This window comes from Chlamydotis macqueenii, chromosome 1 (genome assembly GCF_036417535.1).
Source record: "Chlamydotis macqueenii isolate bChlMac1 chromosome 1, bChlMac1.mat, whole genome shotgun sequence".
In the NCBI taxonomy this organism is placed as follows: domain Eukaryota; kingdom Metazoa; phylum Chordata; class Aves; order Otidiformes; family Otididae; genus Chlamydotis; species Chlamydotis macqueenii.
This window is the reverse complement of record NC_141556.1, coordinates 85,687,076-85,710,575: the sequence shown is the minus strand read 5'-3', so window position 1 is coordinate 85,710,575 and position 23,500 is coordinate 85,687,076. Positions and strand designations below refer to the sequence as shown.

The following is a 23,500-nucleotide window of genomic DNA, read 5'->3' as shown; positions in this document are numbered from 1 at the left end:
ATATTTACCAACTCTTCTGTGTTCTTCACCAGCTTGCCATTTGGCTTGAGATCTCTGGTTCTTTAAGCCCAATTGGAGGTTCCTACACTAAGTAGAAAGGTTTGAGAATTTTGCCCTATAGGTGTTTCTCCTCTTAGCAGGTTTGTAATTTGATTAGTTGTTTACAAGGGCTTTGAAGAATTTTGTGAGAAAGGTATTGCGTTTGGTCCTCCCACATTGTCTCTTGCCTAATCTTTCCTCCTCTCTGAGGTCATTTGAGGGATAAAGGCCTACCCAGTAAAGCATCAACATATTAATTGTAGTATTGTTTATACTATTGAAACCCCACCTCTTTCCCACTTCCTGCCTCTGAAATTTACATTTTTCAGGAACACAGAGTCTTTCTCAGCCAAAATATTGCCAGAGGTGGCAAGCTTGCTTTGTTAATATTGAATCTTACAACTTTTGCTCAGAATGCCTCTTTATTTTGTTCCTGTTTGTCTGATGCAATGTTCTCATCAAATCACCTTGTAATTAGCAAGTAATGCAACTGACGCATGAGTAAGCTGAAGAAGGAATACTTCTCAAGGCAGCAAGGCTAAGAGTTTGAAGGACAGAATGGTTCCCTGGTTTGTTCAGGATGGTTCTTTATATTCTGAATGCTTTTATTTCTCCTCTGTTCTTCAGCATTTTTCTAGTATAGACTAGTCTAGACTAATCTAGTCACTAGAGTGACTTAGATAATGAGGTGCTGTTGGTGACAGGAAATACTTCTTTTATGGAATGATAAATAATCATGTTCTGTTTTGCTTTTATTACTTGTAGCCCACACCCATTAATTTACACTTATTCAAATGATTTTTATTTATCTGTGTTATTCTGATACTCTTTATTTTGCTTTATCACCCAAGTTCTCTCAAGTGTATCAGTATCTTTCTGCTCTAAAGTGGTGCAGAAATCACACATTTCAGGTGGATTAAATCCAAAGATAATGACATATTCTATTGTTCACAAAAGAATAATTGAAAGCAAGAAATATATGTTTCTGTAAGCCACAGAACGTATGTTGCCTGTTTTCCTATAGTTTTATTTTTAAATTATCCTATACCTAATAAGCATAAATTCTGAGAAAACATTTTATGGAATGGGCCATTTATATTCTCTTTCTCTGATATGGGTTTTCCTGTGGCTTGTAATAGAGTTATATTCATAAAAAATGTATTCTAACATCAGTGTTATCACTTAATATAAAACATCTATTTATTTAATATAGTATTTGCCCTATAAATTGTATCCCCCAAATCTTGTAACTAAATAATACCAGAATACAAGGAAAGCTGGGACATCACAAACAGAGAGCACTGAATATATCTCCAAGTATATGGTTTGACTAACGTATTTGTCCTGCATGCTTTTTTCGTGTGTGTGTAAGACTAACATCCAGTCTACTGGCACATGTTAGATTGTAGTAAAAAGACAGACTGGGGCTGGTAGGAAAATGAGGGGTAATGTTCTCATTGTTCATATCAGTTTGAATTTGTCATTGTTCTGCTGTGTTCCTTAGACTTATTCCACATCGGACATTACAGCTTGACCTGGGCTATGCTAGATAATTAAGAACAAATTAAACATCTGTACTATAAGAAAGCAGAGATGAGATAAAAGCACAGACTTTGCATCTGAACTGAAATCTAAAATTGAACTCATCGTATTTGGAGAGAGGAATCTCTATTTCATACTGGAAATTCATGAGACGTAGGCTGTTCCTTTCGGTGTGAGGGTCTTAGTTACACTTAAATATATAGCTCTTGAACTTGGGCTACTTAGAATTCTTTATTTGTATAAAAGCAAAAATAAAAAAACCCTACCCCCAAACACTTTTTGTTAATTAAAAAGTAAATCTGAAAATATTTGAGGATAATAGAAATACTTACCCCAAATTAATAGATTTTGTTCTACTTTCTGTGGGGTTTGGGTGGTCAGCTCATTATTTTGATAATTGACAAAGCTTATTTGGATGCTGAGCAAGCAGGCAACTCTTTGCACCCTCCCTTCAAGTACTCATTGATAAGAACCCCACCAGGGCCTTGTTTTCTCCAGGCTAAACAGTTGCAACTCTCTCAGCCTTTCATTATAGGAGAGATGCTCCAGTCCCTTAATCATCTTTGTGGCCCTTTGCTGAACTCTCTCCAGTAGCTCCATATGTCTTTTGTACAGAAGGTTCCAGAACTGGACACAAGACTCTAGGTATGGCCTTACCAGAGCTGAATAGAGGGGGAGGATCACCTCCCTTGTCCGCTGTTTGCATCAAAGGACCTTGCTGTAGTGAAGTTTGGTCACTGTACTCATAAATTCTTCATCAGCCCCAAAGGATCCCAGAGCCTCATGGAAGACCCAAGGGCAGTCTTCAACTAAAAGTGAACCATTCAGTCTGGAACTTGTTTGATGGCATGCTCTTTCCCAGGACAGGCATACGTTTCATTTCTCAACAATTTCCTCACGTGCTAAGCTTTCAAATTTTTCCTCAGAACTTTGTATGATGAAGAGCTACATTTCAGACCTCATTATTTTAATTGTACTATAGGAAGCACTGCTATGACAGAGGGTGAGTTCTTGTTTGTACTTTTTCTTTTCCCTCCATGTGGAAGTAATTCAGATGCTGACTCTTTTAAAATTTACTGTGCTGTGTAAAAAACCACTGGCTATTTTTGGCTCCTAAGATAACTAGTCTGCTGTCAGGAGGGTATAAAATGACCTATTATTCGCTATCTTCTGTGCCTCAAAATGTGGGCTATATAAACCAGAAATATTTTGGTTGCTTCTCCTGTCTTTCCCTCTGCTGCCACCATACGGTTAAGCGTCAGTAAGTCAAGAAATGGTGAACTACCTGGGTTTTTAGCAATGCATTGGTCTGCTCTTGCCGGTGCTTTTTTTTTTTTTTTTTGCATTCAAAAAATACCTCAGACAGTGGGTGCGCATTAGGGCTCTTTCAGTGAAAATGTTGAAGATACATACTATCTTAAGCAAAGGCCGTGCTAGCTCTGGAGAGAGGCACCATGTGTTTGATTATGTTTCTTATCAGCCACTTTTTCTTTACTACAGGATCTGGGAGTCCCCACTCCTCCAGGCTGCCAAAGAGAACAACTTGCCAGCCATTAGGAAACTTCTCACTGATAGAACATGTGATATCTATCAGAGAGGTAATTCAATTATTTGCGACAAACGGTTTCTGTGGAATGCAAGAGCCTGCTACAATGAGTTAGTTTGCTAAAGAATCTGTATTAGCAGACTCAAACTACCTAATTGTATGCAGCAGCTTTGCAACAAAGTGACTTTTCTAACTTGCAGAGCTCATCAAACCCTAAAGGAATGGTGAAGATCAGAGGTTTACAGCTTGAACAGGCCTTTTTTTGTAGATGGACTGAGGGGGGTGGTTTACTGTACAACGTGGTCCATGGAAGGGCTGTGTGCTCATCCACTTCACGCCTAAGTTTCTGTCATGTACAAACACCTGAAGTCTCTGTTCAGCTTTCAGATTTTGATGGGGTGAAGGACAGAGACTATGCAGTTATGTGGCTGATACCATGTCCTATGATGTGGTGACAGCTGACAGTACTCAAGGGAGGACCTAGCACTCCCATAATTCTGCACCCCAATAAATCCATTTCTGCTTTTGTCCCATATAGTTGAATGTCTAGATTATGCATATGCTTCTCCTACTGTTTTTAGGTGCAGTAGGGGAGACCGCCCTTCATGTAGCTGCCTTGTATGATAATGTGGAGGCTGCAGTGACTCTGATGGAAGCAGCTCCTGAGCTTGTCAATGAGAGGATGACATCAGAGCTCTATGAAGGTAACATTTCAGCAAATGAGGATGGGCAGGATTCTCTGCAGGGGGTGGGAGGAAGTACTACCTGTACATTTAGGAAAGTGGCTTATATTGTTCTTAGTTCAATATATTGCTGAACTGTTACATAGCAAAACCAACTACAAATAGCTTCTGACCATTCTGGAAGGTGGAAATATATTAAACCCAAGTACATACATGTGCAAACATGCAAATGTGTAATTGACAAACCCTTAAGCACAAGTGGACCTGTTGGCTATAGTGGGATTGCAAGAATATGTACAGTTTGCTTTCTGCTGTAGTCATGTATAACAGAGGAGAAAAGTCGTTCTTTGGTTGACAAAGAATGAGGACTGAAAGCAAATGTGGCCACTGCATTTAATTCTAGACTTTATGTCAGGTTTTTTAAAAATGGTTCTGATTGACTACATAGAAATGCCAGACAGAATCCTGAAAACCCTAACATAATAATGATGGGGTTTAAAAAATTCTAATACCTGGTCTGATGGATTAGAGCAAGTCTTCTTTGACAGCTTTGCTTTGACGTGGCCTTCATATCCCATGAAGGAAAGCAGAGTCTTTTCTGAGAGATGTGAGCTTTCAGTGTGCTTCCTGCAAGTGTGTGACATGTCTTGTTTTCCTCCAGAAAAAAAAAAAAATCTATGAAGTGCATCCTGATGGGTTGTTTTTTTTTTTGCATGTTGTAAAGTCACTTTTCATGAATTCATAAAAGTTTTAAATAGAATAACATCCTTGGAAAACCTGTAGTCCAACCTTCTGTACACAGCAGGGATAACTTCAAAGCTAAATCATATAGCTGCTATGGATGAAGTTCCAAAACACTTCGATTTACTATAAGTGAAATGTGATCTGCAGGGTACTGATCAGCCTGAAGTTGCTTTCTCAGAAGGTAAAGCTTTATTTCTGTGTCTTACAGGGCAGACAGCTCTCCACATTGCAGCAGTGAACCAGAACCTCACTTTGGTGAAGGCTTTACTCAAGAGAGGGGCCAATGCCTGCACAGCACAGGCCACTGGGCACTTCTTCAGGCGCAGCTCCCAGAATCTTCTTTATTTTGGTATAGCTTTATCTTATCTCCTTGCTGCTATGGGCGGGAACCAGCAGAGTGATGAGGGAATATAAGGGAGGCTTGCTTTAGTCCTTTTCTAATCTGGATAAGCAGAGGCTTCTGTCTCCAGGTGTCACCAGTCACACACCTTTTAGCAGACAGTAATACTCCATCTGAGTATGTAAATACATAAATAGAAATATATAAATCATGCACATTTTATATATTTGTGTATACAAAAATATATATTGCATAAGAATTATAATTTAATTTATTCCTAGCAGCATATACTGCATCTTACTTGTCAACCTTCTTATGAAGACAAACTGAAAAGAATACTTCTTCCTTTTAGTGTTGTGTGGGGCAGGTCTTCCTTTCCTTTCTGAGGAGGATGAGGAGTGGGGCAGGAAATTTACAGGTTACTTGAAGTAACTCTTCCTTTCATAATCTCTGGCTTCATAGCATGGATAGCTTTCCCTCAGTGTGCTTCAACCTCTCCGGCCTCATGGGATGTTAATGTTGTTTCTCCCATTCCTTTCTTTGCAGGGGAGCATGTTTTGTCATTTGCTGCCTGTGTGGGAAATGAGGAAATTGTACAGTTGCTCATTGAAAATGGAGCTGACATTAGAGCTCAAGATTATCTGGGTATGTGCTGTGGGACCTAGTGAATTGCATACAGTGGATCTAGACACCTTAGATCAGACTCTGTCATCTCTGCATGTTCATATTTTTCTCTCATACAAACAGCTGTGGGATGAGGGATGAAAGCTGCTGTTAATGGTGTCAGTCAATTGCCAGTCTTTGCACAGGGCCAGGCTATTCCATATACTTTATCTGGTCTGCTTCCTTCATAGGTAACACTGTTCTTCACATCCTGGTTCTCCAACCTAATAAGACATTTGCCTGCCACATGTACAGCCTGATACTTTCCTATGACAGGAGCAAAGAGGGACCAGGATCACTTGAATTGATTCCTAACAACGAGGGGCTTACTCCATTCAAACTGGCTGGAGTTGAGGGAAACACTGTGGTGAGTTTAAGTGACACAGTTGCCTCCATACAAGAGCGGTTATTCAGAAATGGTAAACTTGAAATAACATCATCCAGACCAAATGAGTTTGTGCATGTTCTTAGTGGGTAGAAGGTACAAGTCTTTTTTTTTTTTTTTTTTTTTTTTTTTTGCCAGAAGTCTCATGTAGGACCAGAAAACCTGTAGAAGCCATTTCTTTATCTTAATCTTAATGAAAGAAAGAAGTGTTTAAAGAACAGATATTTTTACCCAATTTTTTAAGCATTTGAGTTAGGTATTAATAGAAAGATCTACTGCAAGTGATTTTTTAAAAGTCTGATTGAAGTTATTGCCTTTGTTGTCTAGATTTCATTACCCTAAATGTGACACACAGAAAACTTCTTCAGGTATTCACAGAAATTTATTCATAGTCAAGAACTCAATATTTAATGTAAACTCTCAACCTTCTCATTAACAAAAAGACAAAGATGATTAGTGTTTCATCTGTAGATCCACAAAGGATAGGATCATTTTCCTTGCTGCACCTCTTTCCTGAAAACTTGTAGAAGAGTATTATTTTTTTTTATTTTTCTAATCAATATATAATTCTATTTGCAATCTGTTGTCAAGGTGTAAAACTGTGTGTCCTCGTTCTGGCTAGGATAGAGTTAACATTCACCTGAGCTGGGAAGAGAACTGGCACTGGTGGCCCCTATGGCTGGGGGACACAGCTGGGATAGTTTACTAATTAGCCAACAGCTGGGGTAAGTTTACCCAAATTAGCCAAAGGGCTGTTCCATCCCATCTGACATCATGCTCAGTGTATAAGTGAGGGGAGCCTCTTGCTACTTGGGAGGAAGCTGGGCATTGGGATTTGCTGTGAGCTACTGTGCTGTATTTGTTTTCTATCTCTGTTTTGTTTTCTTCTGTTATTTCTCTTAAATTTTTTTTTTTTTTTCTTCATCTCAACCCCTGAGTTTTGCTCCCTTTTCTTTACCAGTTCTCCTCCCTGTCCCACTGGAGGGCGGGGGGAGTGAGTAAAAGACTGAGTCCCGCTCAGGACCAAGCCACAAAGTTATGACACAGTGTCAAATAACTTTAGCAGTTTGATTAGAATTTAGAATAATAATCTGTCATCCTTCTACCTCAAGCATGAGCTAATAATCAAATGAGAGTCAGAAAATGTTCTCCCAGTTCTTAATCTGCTATAATTGTTCCTGAGGGATACAAGAACCACAAAACTACCAAGTTCAAGGAAAATATATTGTAATTAAGGTGTTCTAACAATTTTATTTGTTTTCATTGAAAATACACTTCTGATATCCTCTACCCCCTTCTTTTCTCCTCAGATGTTTCAGTTCCTTATGCAGAAGCGGAAGCATAATCTCTGGTCCTTTGGCCCTTTGACCACTGTGCTCTATGATCTCACAGAGATTGACTCCTGGGCTGAAGATCAGTCCTTCCTTGAGCTCATTGTCTCAACCAAGAAGAAAGAGGTACTGTGAGCAGCACATGCTTTCTATGTGCAGATCAGGGTGATTACAGAAGGAGAAGAATTATGAGTTTGAAGGTTGAAGCTCTTTGATGTTATCCATACAGTGAGGACTTTGTACCATGTGCTGTAGGGAATACGTGAAATGTTGCAGCTTTGTAATGATCTCGCAACATCTCATGGTTTACAAACAGCTGCTTCTGAGGTATGAAATTTGCAGATGCTTGAAAGCAAGCTACAGGAAATGACACTGTGTAATTCATTAAAGAGTTCTCTCACCAGGCTCAAAGATATCAGTAATAAGTAGCTCTAGCAAGTAGCTTTCTAAAACTCTGATACTGATTAACTCTCACAGCATCCCTGTGAGACACTACTATGTTCAGAAATCCTAAACTGGAATGCATTTTAAAACTACTCATTTTATTCCTCCCATCATTTAATGACATTGCTTGTCAAGGTTATGACTCAAAACAAAGTGGGTGAATTATAAGGAGTGTGGCCAGCAGGTCAAGGGAGGTGATTCTGCCCCTTCTACTCTGCTCTGGTGAGACCCCAACTGGAGCAGTGTGTCCAGCTCTGGAGCCCCAAACATAAGAAGGACATGGACCAGTTGGAGAGGGTCCAGAGGAGGGCCACAAAGATGATAAGAGGGCTGGAGCACCTTCCCTATGAGGACAGGCTGAGAGAGTTGGGGCTGTTCAGCCTGGAGAAGAGGAGGCTCCAGGGACACCTTAATAGTGGTCTTCCAGTACCTAAAGGGGGCCTACAGGAAAGACGGTGAGAAACTCTTCAGTAGGGCTTGTTGTGAAAGGACAAAGGGTAATGGTTTTAAAATAGAGGGAGGTAGATTCAGATTAGACGTTAGGAAAAAATTTTTTACGCTGAGGGTGGTGGAACACTGGAACAGGTTTCCCAGAGAGGTGGTGGATGCCCCATCCCTGGAAACATTCAAGGCCAGGTTGGATGAGGCTCTGAGCAACCTGATCTGGTGGAAGATGTCCCTGCTTCTTGTAGGGGGGTTGGACTAGATGACCTTTAAAGGTCCCTTCCAACCCTAACCATTCTATGATCCATTCTATGATCTTCACTGTAGGCTCTTGTCGTAGTTCAGCCCCGATCGGGACCAGATTACGCAGTCTCTCTCTCGCTCCCCCCACCCTCCGAGAGAGTAGGAGGAGATGATACAAGGAAAACGGCTCAAGGTTTAAGATAAGGACGGGGAGAAATCCTTAAAGCTACGGTCACAGGCAAAAGAGACTCGACTTGGGGAAAAGTATTCATTTATTTCTAAAACTAGCAGGAGAATGAGACAGGGAACAAGATAACCTCCCCCCACCCCTCCCTCTTCCCAGGCTTAACATTATCTCTACTACCTTCCCCCCGCCCCGAGTGGCACAGTGGGGAAAAAGGGAATGGGGGTCGCAGTGAGTTCATCATGCGTTGTTTTACACTGCTGTGTCATCTTCGGGGGAAGAACTCCTCGCATTCCTCTCTGCTCCAGCGTGGGGTCCCTCCCATGGGCCACAGTCCTTCATGAAACTGCTCTGGCATGGGTCATCTCTTCCATGGGGTGCAGTCCCTCCAGGACAGCTGCCCCAGCGGGCCCTTCACGGTCCACAGCCTCCTTCAGGCATCCACCTGCTCCAGTGTGGGGTCCTTCACGGGCTCCAAGTGGATCTCTGCCCCTCCACGGACCTCCATGGGCTGCAGGGGGACAACCTGCTCCACCATGGTCTTCACCACAGGCTGCAGGCGAATCTTGGCCAGGAGCCGCGTTACTCCTCCCCCTCCTTCTTCACTGACCTTAGTCTCTGCAGCCATTCCTCACAACAGGCTGGCAGACGCCTCTCAGGATCCTTTTTACATCTTATTCACATCTCATCTCCTCTCCACTTTTTGCAGCCAGGCTGGGCTGAGTTGGGCCCAGTCAGCTGCCCGGCGGGAGGCCAGAGGGTGAGGCCTGCAAGGCCCACAAGGTTCGCGCCTCCCCCTCTCTGCCCCTGCTCAGCTGCTTCACATCTCTCTTTTTTCTCGGCCCTAGGCCCGGCCGAGTCCACTGAACAAAGGGGAGCAACTTCTAGCAGTTTCCTACAGAAGCTACCACCTTAGGCCCCTCCTCACTAACAAAACCAGAACAGCTCTAAAATTTTTAAAGGGATCGCTAAGATAATAACAGTGTCGTGGCAAGCTTAAGCAGATCTGTCTAAGACTTTCAAGGTATGCTACAGTATCAGTTGTAATCACCTTAAATAATCCTAATAAGACAGGAAATGAATCAGAAGACACATTAATTAGTGCAATTCTACCCATTCTGTGTTATTTCCATCTATCAAAACTTTAGTCAAACTTCTCTAACAAAAGTTTCAGATACTGGAGAGCTTTGCAGAATGTGGAGGACTCTGTGAAACTCTCATTTGCTTTTATTTAAAATCCTCTAAATTTCTATGTGTGGTGAAACATATGAAATTCAAAGGAAAGAAGTCTATGACAGAAAAATAGACCAATGTTAGAAGTTGTCCAGAAGACTAAGCCATAATCCTAAAAGAAAGAATATTATGCCTCTGTCTTCTCCCAAAATATACAGTGCATGCAGATCCAAGATTCCTGATTTCAGAAGATAAGATGTCCTCAAACCCATAAGATATTATGATGTCTTTATTTTCCAGAATGCTCTGAAATATGAGTAATTGCAATTTTTGCATGCATAAATAGTAACTCATTTTTTTTGTATTAGATATGTATTTGGTCCAAAATGTTTCCTATCTCCTCTAGACAAATGCAATGTGTCACCCCATTCTATCATACCCTCCCAGTCCAGTATTGAACTAGAGTAGCATATTTAGGCCCCAATCAGAAGCAGGTTCCTCTAGTATTAAGGGAGATGCATACACAAATAGGTACTAAGATATATTTTCTGACCCTTAACTGGATGAAAAGTGGCAAAAATAGAAGGGAACTAAGCTACAGGAAGATTATAGCAAGCTTCTAAACTGATATAATCCTTTTGAAAGTGAAATTTACTCTCCTATGAAAAGAATTCTAGAATACTGACTTCTACACAAAACAGAACACCTAAAGCTATCTAGCTAGGCTCATTATGTCTCACTTCCTTTTTATCCTTTAGGATATTTCTTAGACCATTCAAGAGTCATGTACGTTTACTGAAACATACATGTTCCTTGCACTTAGTGCAATCTGTATTTGGTTGACTTAGAGGAAACAGAGCAATGTGGCAAAAAAAGGAAAACCTTTAGAGTGCAATAAGAAGTTTTCCTTTAATGTAATCCAGTCATTCAACTTTGACTTATGTCTCCTTCTTGTTTACTGCAATGGTTCCCTAAACATTACAACAGGAAGTAGGTCTAGAAACATTTAATAAATTGTGTGGGTCATGTGTGGGTCAAATTCATAAGCAAGATGTAAGGTACACCCTCTTTGTCCTACTTATGCTCTAAGCATGAGTCTTTTAGCAGAAGCTGAGGCTTGCTGTAGATGATTCAATTAAGTATCACCCAGATAATAATGCAGAAACTTAAAATGTAATGTTTTTACATGAGCCTTGGAGATTTAGACAAGTACTAATCTCATTTGGAAAAATGTTCCAATTTTCTTATTCTAAATAATCTGATACCAAAGAAGAAGTTTCCCCTTTGTCTGGTGGACTTGGCCAGGTCTAGGGTGGACCTGCTGCTGGCCAGGGCTGAGCTAATTGGTGATAGTGATAAGGCCTCTGTGATAACATATTTAAGAAGGGGAAAATTGAAAAAAAAAAAAAAAAAAAAGGAAAGAATGGAGAAGCAGAAGCAGGGAAGGGACCCCATGTTGGAACAGGGGAAGAATGTGATGAGTTCTTCCCCTGAGGAGGAAGGAGCAGCAGAAAATGACATGTGATGAACTGACTGCAACCCCCATTCCCTATTCCGCCCTGTGCTGCTCGGTGGGGAAAGGAGGTACAAATAATTTGAAACAAAGTTAAGTCCTGGAAGAAGGAGGGGTGGGGAGAAGTTGTTTTTGTTCTCTCTCATTATCCTGCTTTGGTTTTATTAATAATAAACTGAAATAGTTTTCCCCAAGTCGAGTCTGTTTTGCCTGTAATGGTAACTTCAATGATCTCTCTCTGTCTTTATCTCAGACATTGAGCTTTCTGTTATATTATCTGTCCCTCATTCTCCTAGAGGGTGGGGAGAGAGCGAGTGAAAAACTGCATAGCTTGGTCCTGAGTGGGGCTAAACTACAACAGGCTCGCTGTTCAACTGTAGGAAAACTTTACAATTATAGCTTCAGTTCAGCTATGCTGATTTCTTACAGATTGGGAATGAGCCGTAAACAGCTATAATGAGATGACAGAAAAGCATAAAAATACTCCATGCTGATTTTCTGGGCTTGCAGGTGCCAATAAAATATCTTTGTTTTACTTTCACTTTATCAGAATATGGCTTATTACTGAATGAAAAAGACAACTTTATTTTGAAAATACTTCAGAGTGATCCATTTGATTCCAAAGTAGAGATCTGGCTCTTCAAGTACTGCAGATTGTGGAGGCCATGATAACCTCAGTCAGTATTATCCATCTAGTTTGAAAATAACATTTGTCACTTCTGTGGAACACACTTCCTTGCAGTGAGACTCTATGTAGTTTATGACCACTAGGGAATCACAGGCCAAATTTTTCAAAAGAACTCAGTATGAGAACCTCAGTTCTCTCTTCCATTTTATTCATATCAGCATAGTGCTCTTGCCACAGTGGTGTCGAGTACATCCCAATAGTGCATAACATACTAAAATTAACATCCATGTAGTTCATTCTTATGTCACAGACTAGTTTACTAAGCAGAGTGTCTAGTTTTGGGTGCGCTTGAGAGTGATTGTTTTTGCATTGTATATTTGTATTGCATATTGTGTGTTGATATTGGACAAATTAAGCTAAACAAGTGCACTTAGACTAGATTCATCCCATCTAATTTTTGTTACCAATTGAGGTGTTTAATCAAGTAATACCTTGAGTTTTACATGTTATTTATAAACAAATGAAAGTAACTAAGTATCTCCAGGGAGCAATTTAGATTTTAGATGAACTGAATGGCAGTCTGTAAGACCCTATTGCCTACAAGGAGAGAAATCTTAGGATAACCACATCATTAATGGAGATACCTCCATTAGGTGCCTAAAGTTATGTGATGGGGTTACATGTAGTAGTGATACTCTAAGGACGTAGATGAGGCAAAGTTTGTAGGAAGAAGTAATGACATTTATTAGACAATTCATGTAGCTACAACTTCATCTTGTCCTAGGAGAACAGTTAAGAAGAGTGGAGTGACATTGATCTTTCCAAGTTTTATAGTTGTCATCTCAGCAGCACATCAATAGATTCACTCAGAGGCATAGATTAGCAATGTTCAATAGAGGAAAGGATGTTGAATTTTGTTTTTCCCATATTGTCTCACTGTATTTTCTTTGTCTTTTATATGCATGTGTGCAAATCAATCTGCTCAACCATGAGGGCACTTAAGAAAATTTCTGGATTCTTCCTGTCAGTTTTTGAAATGAAATTGTATTATGGGAGAGGATTCTTCCCTCCAGTGCTCGTAACTCCATTGCTTTTACTTTTTATAGACCCTCTTTGTCACTTCTAAAACTATGTTCTCAACTTTTTAAATTAACCTTTCTTTTTGTATAGAATTCCTTAGCTATATAGTATGTATGGATATATGCAGATCTTTGACAGAAACACAACCTCAACTTATGCAGCAGCACTATTTTTCATATCATGCATGAAGCTCACCAAAGCTTCTGTTTATTCCTGGAAATGTATGTGGTCTTCTAGATATATTTGAGCTGCACCACTAAGATCCTAAAAAGAAGGACCCAAACTTTGAGTATAACATAAATAATTTTAAAAAATTAAGTTGAAATAGGCTGGGTTTTTTTCACAGTATCTCACTGTGGGTATACTGTTTTTATCATCACAGCTGAATGGTGAAAACTTTTGAAAATCCAGTTAATTAATAGGCTGCATTTAGACAGAAATAAAGAACTTTAGAAATCTTTCCAAAGCCCTCTTAGCTGCCTGCTAAATCAAGGTAATATCAGTATCAGTTATTCCAAGAGTTTCCTAGAGATTAAGAATTTCCATAAATGCTACTGAATTTGATAGAAATAGCTGTTGAAACAAATGTTAACTTACATGTATAAAGGCAGAACTCCGATTTGGAAAAAAAAAATTGAAGTGAATTTCACAAGGTTGCACGGAAACTATTTTCTGTAGCTGAAAACAAGATCCAAATTATTTTGTTTTCAATTCTATGTTCTAATAATGATGTATATTTTGCACAGAGTATCTGTCTGCTGTAAAGTGCACTGTGCTGTCTTGCTTAACACAAAGTATTCTTCAAAATTTATTCCAGTTACAGTAAAGCACAATTCATGAATTGAAGTAGTTTTGTACATATTTGAATTCCTAGAGTTCACAGGATTTATAAACTTTCTGACAGTGTAAATTTAGCTCATCCCTAATATGTACATGTCTTACTATAATCATCATAGTAATTATAATAATACCTATTATTTTCTGTAACACATCCTCATACATTTGCATTCATGGGCCTAGATCATAGGTCTGTCTCAAGTGTTTACACGCATCCAGTCCTACACAGATAACAAACTTATTCCAGTGTCTAATATGCTTCTCTTGCACTACCTGGTACTCAAAAGCTATTCTCTGTAGGTTATACTTTTTTTCCAAGTTCTTTACTAGGAAACTGAACAAATCCAAACCCACTTGAACATTCAATTTTTGCAAAATAAATTCAGCTTCCTAATGCTGAATAGAGTAGGTGAGAATAGTTTGTTAACATTCTCCCAGGAAACAGTGTGAAGGATGCTTACAAAGAAATGTCCTTATGGCAATTAATTCCTTCTTTCTATCTTTCTCAGGCACGCCAGATCTTGGACCTAACACCTGTGAAGGAGCTGGTGAGCCTGAAGTGGAATATGTATGGTCGTCCCTATTTCTGTTTCCTGGCTTTATTCTATATACTCTACATGGTCTGCTTCACTATGTGCTGTGTCTACCGACCACTGAAACCCCGAACAGGCAACAAAACAAGCAGCAGAGACAATACAATCTATGTCCAGAAAATGTTGCAGGTACTGTGTTACAGGAGTCAGGGCCCCATAGGCAGCATTGGGCAATTCTAATCTAACCTACTTAAATTGGAAATTCCAGGTCTTTCCTGTTTGCCAGTTATTGCAGCTGTCCTCTTTCTCTTTTTCTGCTAGATGACCTTTGTCAATGAGGAACATTGGGAGAACTCTGTTTTTCGTTGCTGGGCCCGGGCTGGTTCCTGTGGCCTTGTCAGGCCTAGTCATGTTTATTGCACTAACAGTGGGCCTTCTTTTCCCCTATACTCTTTTAAAATTTCCTTTGACTCTCTTTAAAACTTAATTTTAACTTCCTTTCACTCCTTTTTTTTTTTTTTTTTCAGGAATCATATATGACATATGAGGATGAGCTGAGGCTGGTGGGGGAACTAATCACAGTCATTGGAGCTGTAGTAATTTTGATCCTTGAGGTAAGAGAAACAGTGAGCCATATAGACTTGAGTTTAATCAAGACATATTTTACTCACTAGACAAACCTGAGTGTGTGCTCACAACTTGGTAGGGGTTATTTTCTTAGTCTAAGTGCTTTGATATATGCCTATGGCAATAGACACTGTCAGCAGTATCTATTGGATGAAACAGAGACTGTGACATGTACTAGTCAGACTCCAGGTGTGGAAGAAGCTATTAGAAAGACTGGCTGTGCTATCAAAATATCTGCAGGGTAATGCTACAGTGTCTGTTAGCATCATCTGTGGGTCCAGCACAATTCCAGCTGTTGCATGAGATTCTTAGAGATTCTTCACCCAGCACCCCTAAATACTCATGTGTTTAGAGGTGCTAGCTGAAGTGATTTCTGTGCACTCAGAGAAAAGTTTGTATTTAATTGGAGATCAGTGACTGCATGGGCCTATAACAGAAGCCTTACTCAATCAGAGTTCTGAGGTGGACATGTTTAAGTGTTCTCCTTACCATGAACTCCCCCTAAAAAAAGGCAAAAGTTCTTTAAATTAAAACAAATACATCCCGTCTTGATTTTATAATATGAAACAGAAGACTGAAACTTTTATATGAGAAAACTGACATGACAATGCCAGGGTGAACTGATGAGGCTTGTAAACAGCTTTTTGTGCTCATCTATGTTCCAAAAGCACAGGTCCTTCTTCCTGTGTTTAGTCAGGACTCTGGGGCTACATTACAACTAACACAGTGAGTCTGGATTATAACAAACTCCTTTGATTCCCCAGGAAAGTCTTTTTTGTCTTCATTTCTGAGGCTCAGATGTCTGTCTAGTTTCTTCTCAGTAATCTATATGAACTTCAGGCTCACAGCTCTGTGCTGCAACATACCAAAGTCTCTCAATCTACCCAAGCATTCTTAGATTTTTCCAGCAATCTCTGTCACATCCTGAAAGAGGCCTACCTGACTCAATCATTCAGTTTTTAAAGTAATATAGAAATGAAACTATGAACCAGCAAAACAAAGTAGATGCATCTGGCCCCAAAATCCTGTGAATATTGGTGGTTACCATGACATTTAGTAGTATAATGGAATCTGTCCAAGTCCTAAAGTGAATAAGACGTCTCTCTTAGATCCCGGACATCCTTAGAGTTGGAGCAGCGAAATATTTCGGACAAACCATCCTAGGAGGGCCTTTTCACATAATTATGTAAGTACACCACTTTTTAAGTCTAATAAATATATAGTCTCCCATTTTCCCCAGTGCTGTCTTTTGCCAGAGGAGTCACTTATTCCATTCTTTTAGAGTATTCCTTCTCTTGATTTACTTCTCTTACTGGCTCAACTGGTGTGTAGGAAGCCAGGCAAGTGGACAGGGTAGAGCTGATAGTGCTGAAAAGTCTTTGCCTATGGGACTGGTGGCTGTATGTTCCTGTCCTAAAATTTTTGAAAAGAAAAGAAAAAGGAAAGTAAGATTCCTTTACTGAACTTTTTCACTGTCTCTTTTTCCTTTGCAGCATCACATATGCTTGCATGATTCTAGTAACCATGGTGATGCGTCTTACGGGCACAACTGGTGAGGTGGTGCCCATGTCCTTTGCCCTGGTGCTAGGATGGTGCAATGTCATGTACTTCGCACGAGGCTTCCAGATGCTCGGACCCTTTACCATCATGATCCAGAAGGTATGAGACACAAACAAATATGGGCTTGTTATACACATCCTGACACCTCTTTGCAGATAGGGAGAACTGAAAGAATACTTTTTCTCCCTCAGGTCTAGCATTAATGGCTAATGGACAAGTTCTTGTCTGCACAGAGGATCTGGGAAGTTCACATTCTCTCTTTAGTGCAGGAGTTTCCTTTAATCCACTTATGGTCTTAGAATCTGGAAAGTGGTTTATATAGGGCTGCATTGTGGCTTAATGGGACAGTTGGGTCTTACGGTGGCTCTGTCTTTGCTCTACAGATGATATTTGGAGATCTTATGCGCTTCTGCTGGCTCATGGCTGTGGTAATACTAGGCTTTGCATCAGGTGAGTCTACAAAAGGAAAACACCATTATGTTACCCCTGTCAACTTCTTTAGTATGAACGAAGTGCATGCTTTTTTGATTTATTCTCAGGTTGCCCTTTGAGTTAGCTGGCAAAGGTGGTAATGACGTATAGCTTCTATTTCTTCGAGCATGATCACTTTTCGAGTACTGATTTCTGTTCTCATGAGTTTGATTTTCAAATTCTTGCTCTTTCCAGGGTAATAGAAATTAGGGAAATGCAGATAATTCCACATATATGTCAGTCAAGGTTTAAAAACGTACTGCACTGTGCTGGTTTTGTGTAGCAGGAGAAGCTACAGTGGCAGCTTCTCTGAGAAGTTTCCCCATTGTCCAGTGGACCTGGCTAGGTTTAGGGCGGAACCACTGCTGGCCAAGGCCAAGCTCATTGGAAACAGTGGTAACGCCTCTGATGAAGTTTTTAAGAAGGGGAAAATTAAAAAAAAAAAGAGGAGTGAAGAAGCGGAAGCAAAGAGAGGGGGAGGCGCGACCCTTGTCGGCCTTGCAGCCCTCACCCTCCGGCCTCCCACCGGGCAGCCGTCTGGGCCTGACTCAGCCTGGCTGGCCCGGCTGAGAGATGTTGTTGTAGTTCAGCCCTGCCTGATCAGGACCAGACTACGGAGTCTCTCTCTCACTCCCCCCACCCTCCGAGAGAATCGGGGGAGATCATATAAGAAAAAAGCAGCTCGAGGTTTGAGATAAGGACGGGGAGAAATCCTTAAAGCTACCGTCACAGGCAAAAGAGACTCGACTTGGGGAAAAAATACTCATTTATTTCTAAAACTAGCAGGAGAATGAGACAGGGAACAAGATAAACTCCCCCCACCCCTCCCTCTTCCCAGGCTTAACATTATCTCTACTACCTTCCCCCCGCCCCGAGCAGCACAGGGGGGAAGAGGGAATGGGGGTTGCGGTCAGTTTATCACACATTGTTTCATGCTGCTGCTTCATCATTGGGGGAAGAACTCCTCGCATTCCTCCCCTGCTCCTTTGTGGGGTCCCTCCCACGGGCTGCAGTCCTTCCTGAAACTGCTCTGGCATGGGTCATCTCTTCCATGGGGTGCAGTCCCTCCAGAACAGCTGCCCCAGCCTCCTTCAGGCATCCACCTGCTCCAGCGTGGGGTCCTCCATGGGCTGCAGGTGGATCTCTGCCCCTCCGTGGACCTCCATGGGCTGCAGGGGGACAACCTGCTCCACCATGGTTATCACCACAGGCTGCAGGGGAATCATGTCCGGAAGCTGCATTACTCCTCCCCCTCCTCCTTCACTGACCTTGGCGTCTGCAGCCGTTCCTCACAACAGGCTGGCAGACGCCTCTCAGGATCCTTTTTACATCTTATTCACTTCTCATCTCCTCTCCACTCCTTGCAGCCGGGCCGGGCCGAGTTGGGCCCAGTCAGCTGCCCGGCGGGAGGCCAGAGGGTGAGGCCTGCAAGGCCCACAAGGCTCGCGCCTCCCCCTCTCTGCCCCCACTCAGCTGCTTCACATCTTCTCCCTCCTTTTTTTTTCCTGTTTTCCCCCTCTTAAATACATTATCGCAGAGGCGTTATCACGGGACATTCTGCTACCAATTGGCTCGGCCTTGGCCAGCAGAGGGTCTGCCCTAGGCCCGGCCGAGTCCACTGAACAAAAGGGAGCAACTTCTAGCAGTTTCCTACAGAAGCTACCACCTCAGGCCCCCCCCCCCCCCCCTTACTAAACAAAACCAGAATAGATGTGAAGAGGGGAGATGTGAAAAAAACATGAGAGGCATCTGCCTGAGCCTGATTGTGAAGAATTTCTTGTGAGAGGAACGACTGCAGATGCCAAGGTCAGTGGAGAAGGAGGGGGAGGAGTAATGTTGCTCCTGACAAGATTCCCCTGCAGACCGTGGTGCAGCTCATGGTGGAGCAGGTTGTCCCCCTGCAGCCCATGGAGGTTCATGGAGGGGCAGAGATCCACCTGCAGCCCATGGAGGACCCCACGCTGGGGCAGGTGGATGCCCAAAGGAGGCTGTGACCTGTGGAGGGCCTGCGCTGGGGCAGCTGTTCTGGAGGGACTATACCCTGTGGAAGTGGATCTCACATTGGAACAGATTATGATGGACTGTAGCCTGCGGGAGGGACCCCACGATGGAGCAGGCAAGGAATGTGAGGAGTTCCTCCCCTGAGGAGGAAGGAGTGGCGTAAAGTGACAACTCATGAACTGACCATAACACCCATTCCCTCTTCTCCCCTTTGCTGCTCAGTGGGGGAAGAAGGTAGAGATAATCTGAAATGAAGTTAAGCCCCAGAAGAGGGAGGAGCGGGGAGAAGTTTTTTTTGTTCTCTCTCATTATGCTGCTTTGGTTTTATTAATAATAAATTGAAATAGTTTTCCCCAAGTTGAGTCTGTTTTGCCTGTAACGGTAATTCAAATGATCTCTCCCTGTCCTTATCTCAAACCTGGAGCTTTTTATTGTATTTTCTCTCCTCCATTCTCTCAGAGGATGAGTGAAAAGCTGTGTAGCTTGGTCCTGAGTGAGGCTAAACTACAACATGCACTTATTATATTTGTCTTTGGAAAATGAGATTAACACTCATAGTTTTACTATATCCTTAAAGAAGAAAAGATCTCTATTTTGAGAACAAATAAATAAGCAAAATAATTCTGATTCATTTTATGATAAAGACCAGGGATTCTAGTCAGGGATTTGTCCTTGTTATGCTGGGTACTGCCCTAGCATAGGAACACATGCACTTCCTTCCCAGACCACTTTGTGTTGTCAGCATCTCTTATAGTACCCTGCTGTTGCTCTTGGAATGTGATTCTCGTTGTTAAATTATCTGTCTCACCCCCGCCCCCCATTGCTCTCCTCTAGCTTTTTACATCATCTTCCAGACAGAAAACCCTGAAAACCTTGGGCAGTTCTACAACTATCCCATGTCCTTGTTCACCACCTTTGAGCTGTTCCTCACTATCATCGATGGCCCTGCAAATTATGATGTGGACCTACCCTTTATGTACAGTGTGGTATACTTTGCCTTTGCCATCATTGCCACCCTCCTTATGCTCAACTTGTTAATTGCCATGATGGGTGACACCCACTGGAGAGTGGCCCATGAGCGGGATGAGCTCTGGAGAGCACAGGTAATGTAATTTAGGTGGTAGGGGGTTCTCTTTGAGTAAAGAAGGGGAAAAGTTGTCCAGGGAAAATGTGCTAGACAGTGCAATTACTTACTTTGCCATCTGTGCTCTGGTGGAGGTGCTTTAAAACCTTTCCTTGGCCTTCATTTTTCCCAGGGGCTAATACAATAAGCCGTGCCCTTTTAATTCTGTTTTACAGCTTCTGTAAAAAAATTCAACCAGATCAGTTGCATAGCTGCTCAACAGGAAATCCATTTCCTAGTATTTTTTCTGTGAGAAAGCAGTAAGTCAAATGGTTAAATGTAGTTTTGTGGCCACATTGGTAAGTTCTGATGATAATTAGTGCAGATATAAATAATTTCCTCTTCTCTAGCTTTCAAATTAATTACCCTACTCATTCCTATTGCATATAAAAGGAAAGAAATGTAATTGTTTTAAGACCACCATTGCTCAAAACATGGCAGAGTTATGACTAAATTAGTGAATTGCGCTACAATAAATGGAGTATTGAGACTATTATTTTTCTTCATAACATATGAAGCTGTAATGAAGCATGGTAATGGGTCAGTACTCATTAAACTGATCATTTTGAAAGAGAGTTTGATTTTTGCTAATTCATCTGAGTTCTTTTTTTTTAATTATTATTCTCAAGGTTGTTGCTACTACTGTCATGCTGGAGCGGAAACTGCCACGGTGTCTCTGGCCTCGCTCTGGAATCTGTGGGCGGGAGTATGGGCTAGGGGACCGATGGTATCTCAGGTGAGTTCTCTTCTAGTGTGTGCACATAAGGATTGCAGAAGAAGAATCCAATGTATGAATGTTAATAAAGAGCCTTTACAGTGGCCTAGGGAGGACAGTTTGGAGTTCTTGCCTTCAGAGACCCCAGTCTCTTTTCTGTCTGTAATTGATAGATAAGCACTGTTCCCCTCAGAAAGCTCTGCTGTGCAATTCCTTGTGAAATCAGCTGATTTTTTTCTTACCCAGTAGTTGCAGGAGATAGATCCCAGAAATTGCATGGGTTATAAGACCTGAATTTTTCTTTCAAATTTCTTGTAATGAGTATCACAAAGCTTACTGCTGTGCTTGGTTGGCTATCCCTATCTATTACATGCATGAAATGGCAGAGGCAGAGTAAATCAATTCGGTGTTCAGCAGCAATGAACTGCACTACAGATGATTCAAAGATAGGACAGGAATAACTCAAAGCAAGATTCTTTCTGGTGTGAACCTAGTAACTATGTTATACTTTGCAAAGACTGCATCAGATGGCAAAGTCTTAGGTCCAGAATTTCTATCTTGAGTTTTCTAACTGTCTTTTCTGAGTCATCTTTTGCTAATAAAGCCAGAAGGGGGCGTGGTGACTGTATGAAATAGGACTTTCTGCAGGTTTTAACAGAGAAATGAACCTTGTGGATTTTGTTTGCTGGACAGAACAAGCAGACCTAAAGTGGGCAACACCTCCAGTCCAAGGTGCAGAATACAACTTTGCAAGAGCAATATCCCAGTAACAATTCTTCATTGGATGCTATGAGAAAAGAGTGTTGGTGTGATCTAGTTCTGCCAAATTACATATATGTTGATTGTATATAGTGTGGGATAGTATTTCGGAATACAAGTTATAAGTAATGTAGAGAAAGGTTGGTGGAAGCAACCAGGAGTAGTTAAACAAAAATTCAGCAAAAGATAAGTTACATCCTGAGGCTAGCAACCATAGAGTATCAGAGGAGAAAAGACAAGAACAAAGGAAATGGATGAATACATGTGCATGTGCAAAGGGTCTTGAGCAAAAATCAGGTGGGGTAGGCCTGCCAAGAGCTTACAGGCTTAGAGCTGGCAAGATGGAAAGGGAAAATCATGACTGGGAAATGAATTAAAGGATGGGAAACCATGGGCAGATAAGGGTACTGAAGTAAAGGATGGAAAGTAAGTTCTAGGAGATAATTGTGTGCTAGCAGCTGCTAGCACCATGTCTATAATCAATTTCCTGTTTCTGTAAATATTTTCTGGAGTATGTGGGTCAGTAGACATTTTTGGGAGGGGCTTGCTTCTTGTGGCTGCTTGGTTTTGTTGATAAACTGGCACATTTTTACTTAATTCAGTTTCTGTGTTTTAATACTCTTACAGGGTTGAAGACAGAGTTGATCCCAACAAACACAAGATGATGCGGTACACAGAAGCATTTAAGGCTCAGGATAGGGATAGCTGTGACAAAAGTATGGAAAAGGTGGAAATCAATAGGAACATCCTGTACAAGAATGAACTATCTGCTCTGTCATTGTCACGGAGCACATCCAGGACTAGTTCTCATCGTGGCTGGGAGATCCTGAGGCGCAACACCTTCCACCAACTTCGTGGTGAAGTCAGTCATGCCATGGAAGAGGAGGTCTATGATGTCTAAGAAGCCTCTTTTTTCACTCCAGAACATGGATCACTTCTGCTATAACAGTTGTCTTCTCCAACTGTTCATATAGAGTCCAGCATGCTACACACTTTTGTCAGCCTTGAAGAACCTACTGGTGAACAGTTCATGAACAGTTCATGGCATCTATGCTATGATATATGAATACAGTCTTTTCTCTCCTACTTTTAAGTGTCCCTGCTGATGCACTGATATTTGCACCAAGCTGGTGGGCTTGTTGAGCTAAGGTCTGTGGTGGTTTCATATGCTTTGTAATGTCCTACAGAAAAGAGCAAAATAAGCCAGCAATGGGATTTCATCCATCTACAAAGAAGTGATCAGTAAGCCCTCTCACAGACTGTTACATACAGTATAATCTCTCCCTCCAGTTTCACAAAATCCCAATGCTCTCATAGCAAAGAGAGCTGACTGAAGTTCTGTTTTATAATTTGGTACAGAACTGAACAAACCTCTGTAACTAAGCTCAGGAATGAAGGTAGTTGCTGACACTGTGATGATTAAAAGGACTGTAACTACTCAGCTGGCATTCAGAGCCTGACAGATTTTCCCCTCTGAAGAAAGGCAGTCTATTAGTTGCATTTTCAACATAGCTATCTTAGCAGGACTGTTTTGGTTTTGTTTTAGTTTGCTTGTTTGAGGTTTTTTTTGGTGGTGGTTTTATTTGTTTGTTTGTTTGATTTTGTTATCACATGAATGCACTTTAAGCTTTTGAAAAGAAGTAATCACCATTCCTGGGAGGATTCTGAAGGATCTGAAGTGGAAACTTCTTTTCCTAATGAAAGCATAGAATCATAGAATGGTTAGGGTTGGAAGGGACCTTCAAAGGTCATCTAGTCCAACCCTCCTGCAAGGAGCAGGGACATCCCCAACTGGATCAGGTTGCTCAGAGCCTCATCGAACCTGGCCTTGAACATTTCCAGGGATGAGTGACTTTCAGCAGTGTGAAATTTCAGTCAATCTCCCAGGTGAG

At 41.4% G+C, this 23,500-nt stretch overlaps 1 protein-coding gene across 1 annotated transcript in view; it reads left to right on the top strand.

Moving 5' to 3' along the window:
- LOC104481658 (transient receptor potential cation channel subfamily V member 6-like) overlaps window positions 1-22,509 on the top strand; it is a 28,486-nt gene extending 5,977 nt beyond the window's left edge. Inside the window, exons 2-15 of the mRNA XM_086766248.1 lie at window positions 3,082-3,179; window positions 3,709-3,831; window positions 4,763-4,903; window positions 5,441-5,539; window positions 5,749-5,924; window positions 7,253-7,399; window positions 14,329-14,541; window positions 14,880-14,966; window positions 16,089-16,165; window positions 16,473-16,638; window positions 16,923-16,989; window positions 19,846-20,114; window positions 20,764-20,870; window positions 22,236-22,509. Coding sequence (XP_086622374.1) covers window positions 3,082-3,179; window positions 3,709-3,831; window positions 4,763-4,903; window positions 5,441-5,539; window positions 5,749-5,924; window positions 7,253-7,399; window positions 14,329-14,541; window positions 14,880-14,966; window positions 16,089-16,165; window positions 16,473-16,638; window positions 16,923-16,989; window positions 19,846-20,114; window positions 20,764-20,870; window positions 22,236-22,509 — 2,044 coding nt within the window. The remainder of the gene's footprint in view (window positions 1-3,081; window positions 3,180-3,708; window positions 3,832-4,762; window positions 4,904-5,440; window positions 5,540-5,748; window positions 5,925-7,252; window positions 7,400-14,328; window positions 14,542-14,879; window positions 14,967-16,088; window positions 16,166-16,472; window positions 16,639-16,922; window positions 16,990-19,845; window positions 20,115-20,763; window positions 20,871-22,235) is intronic.
- Window positions 22,510-23,500: the final 991 nt, after the last annotated feature.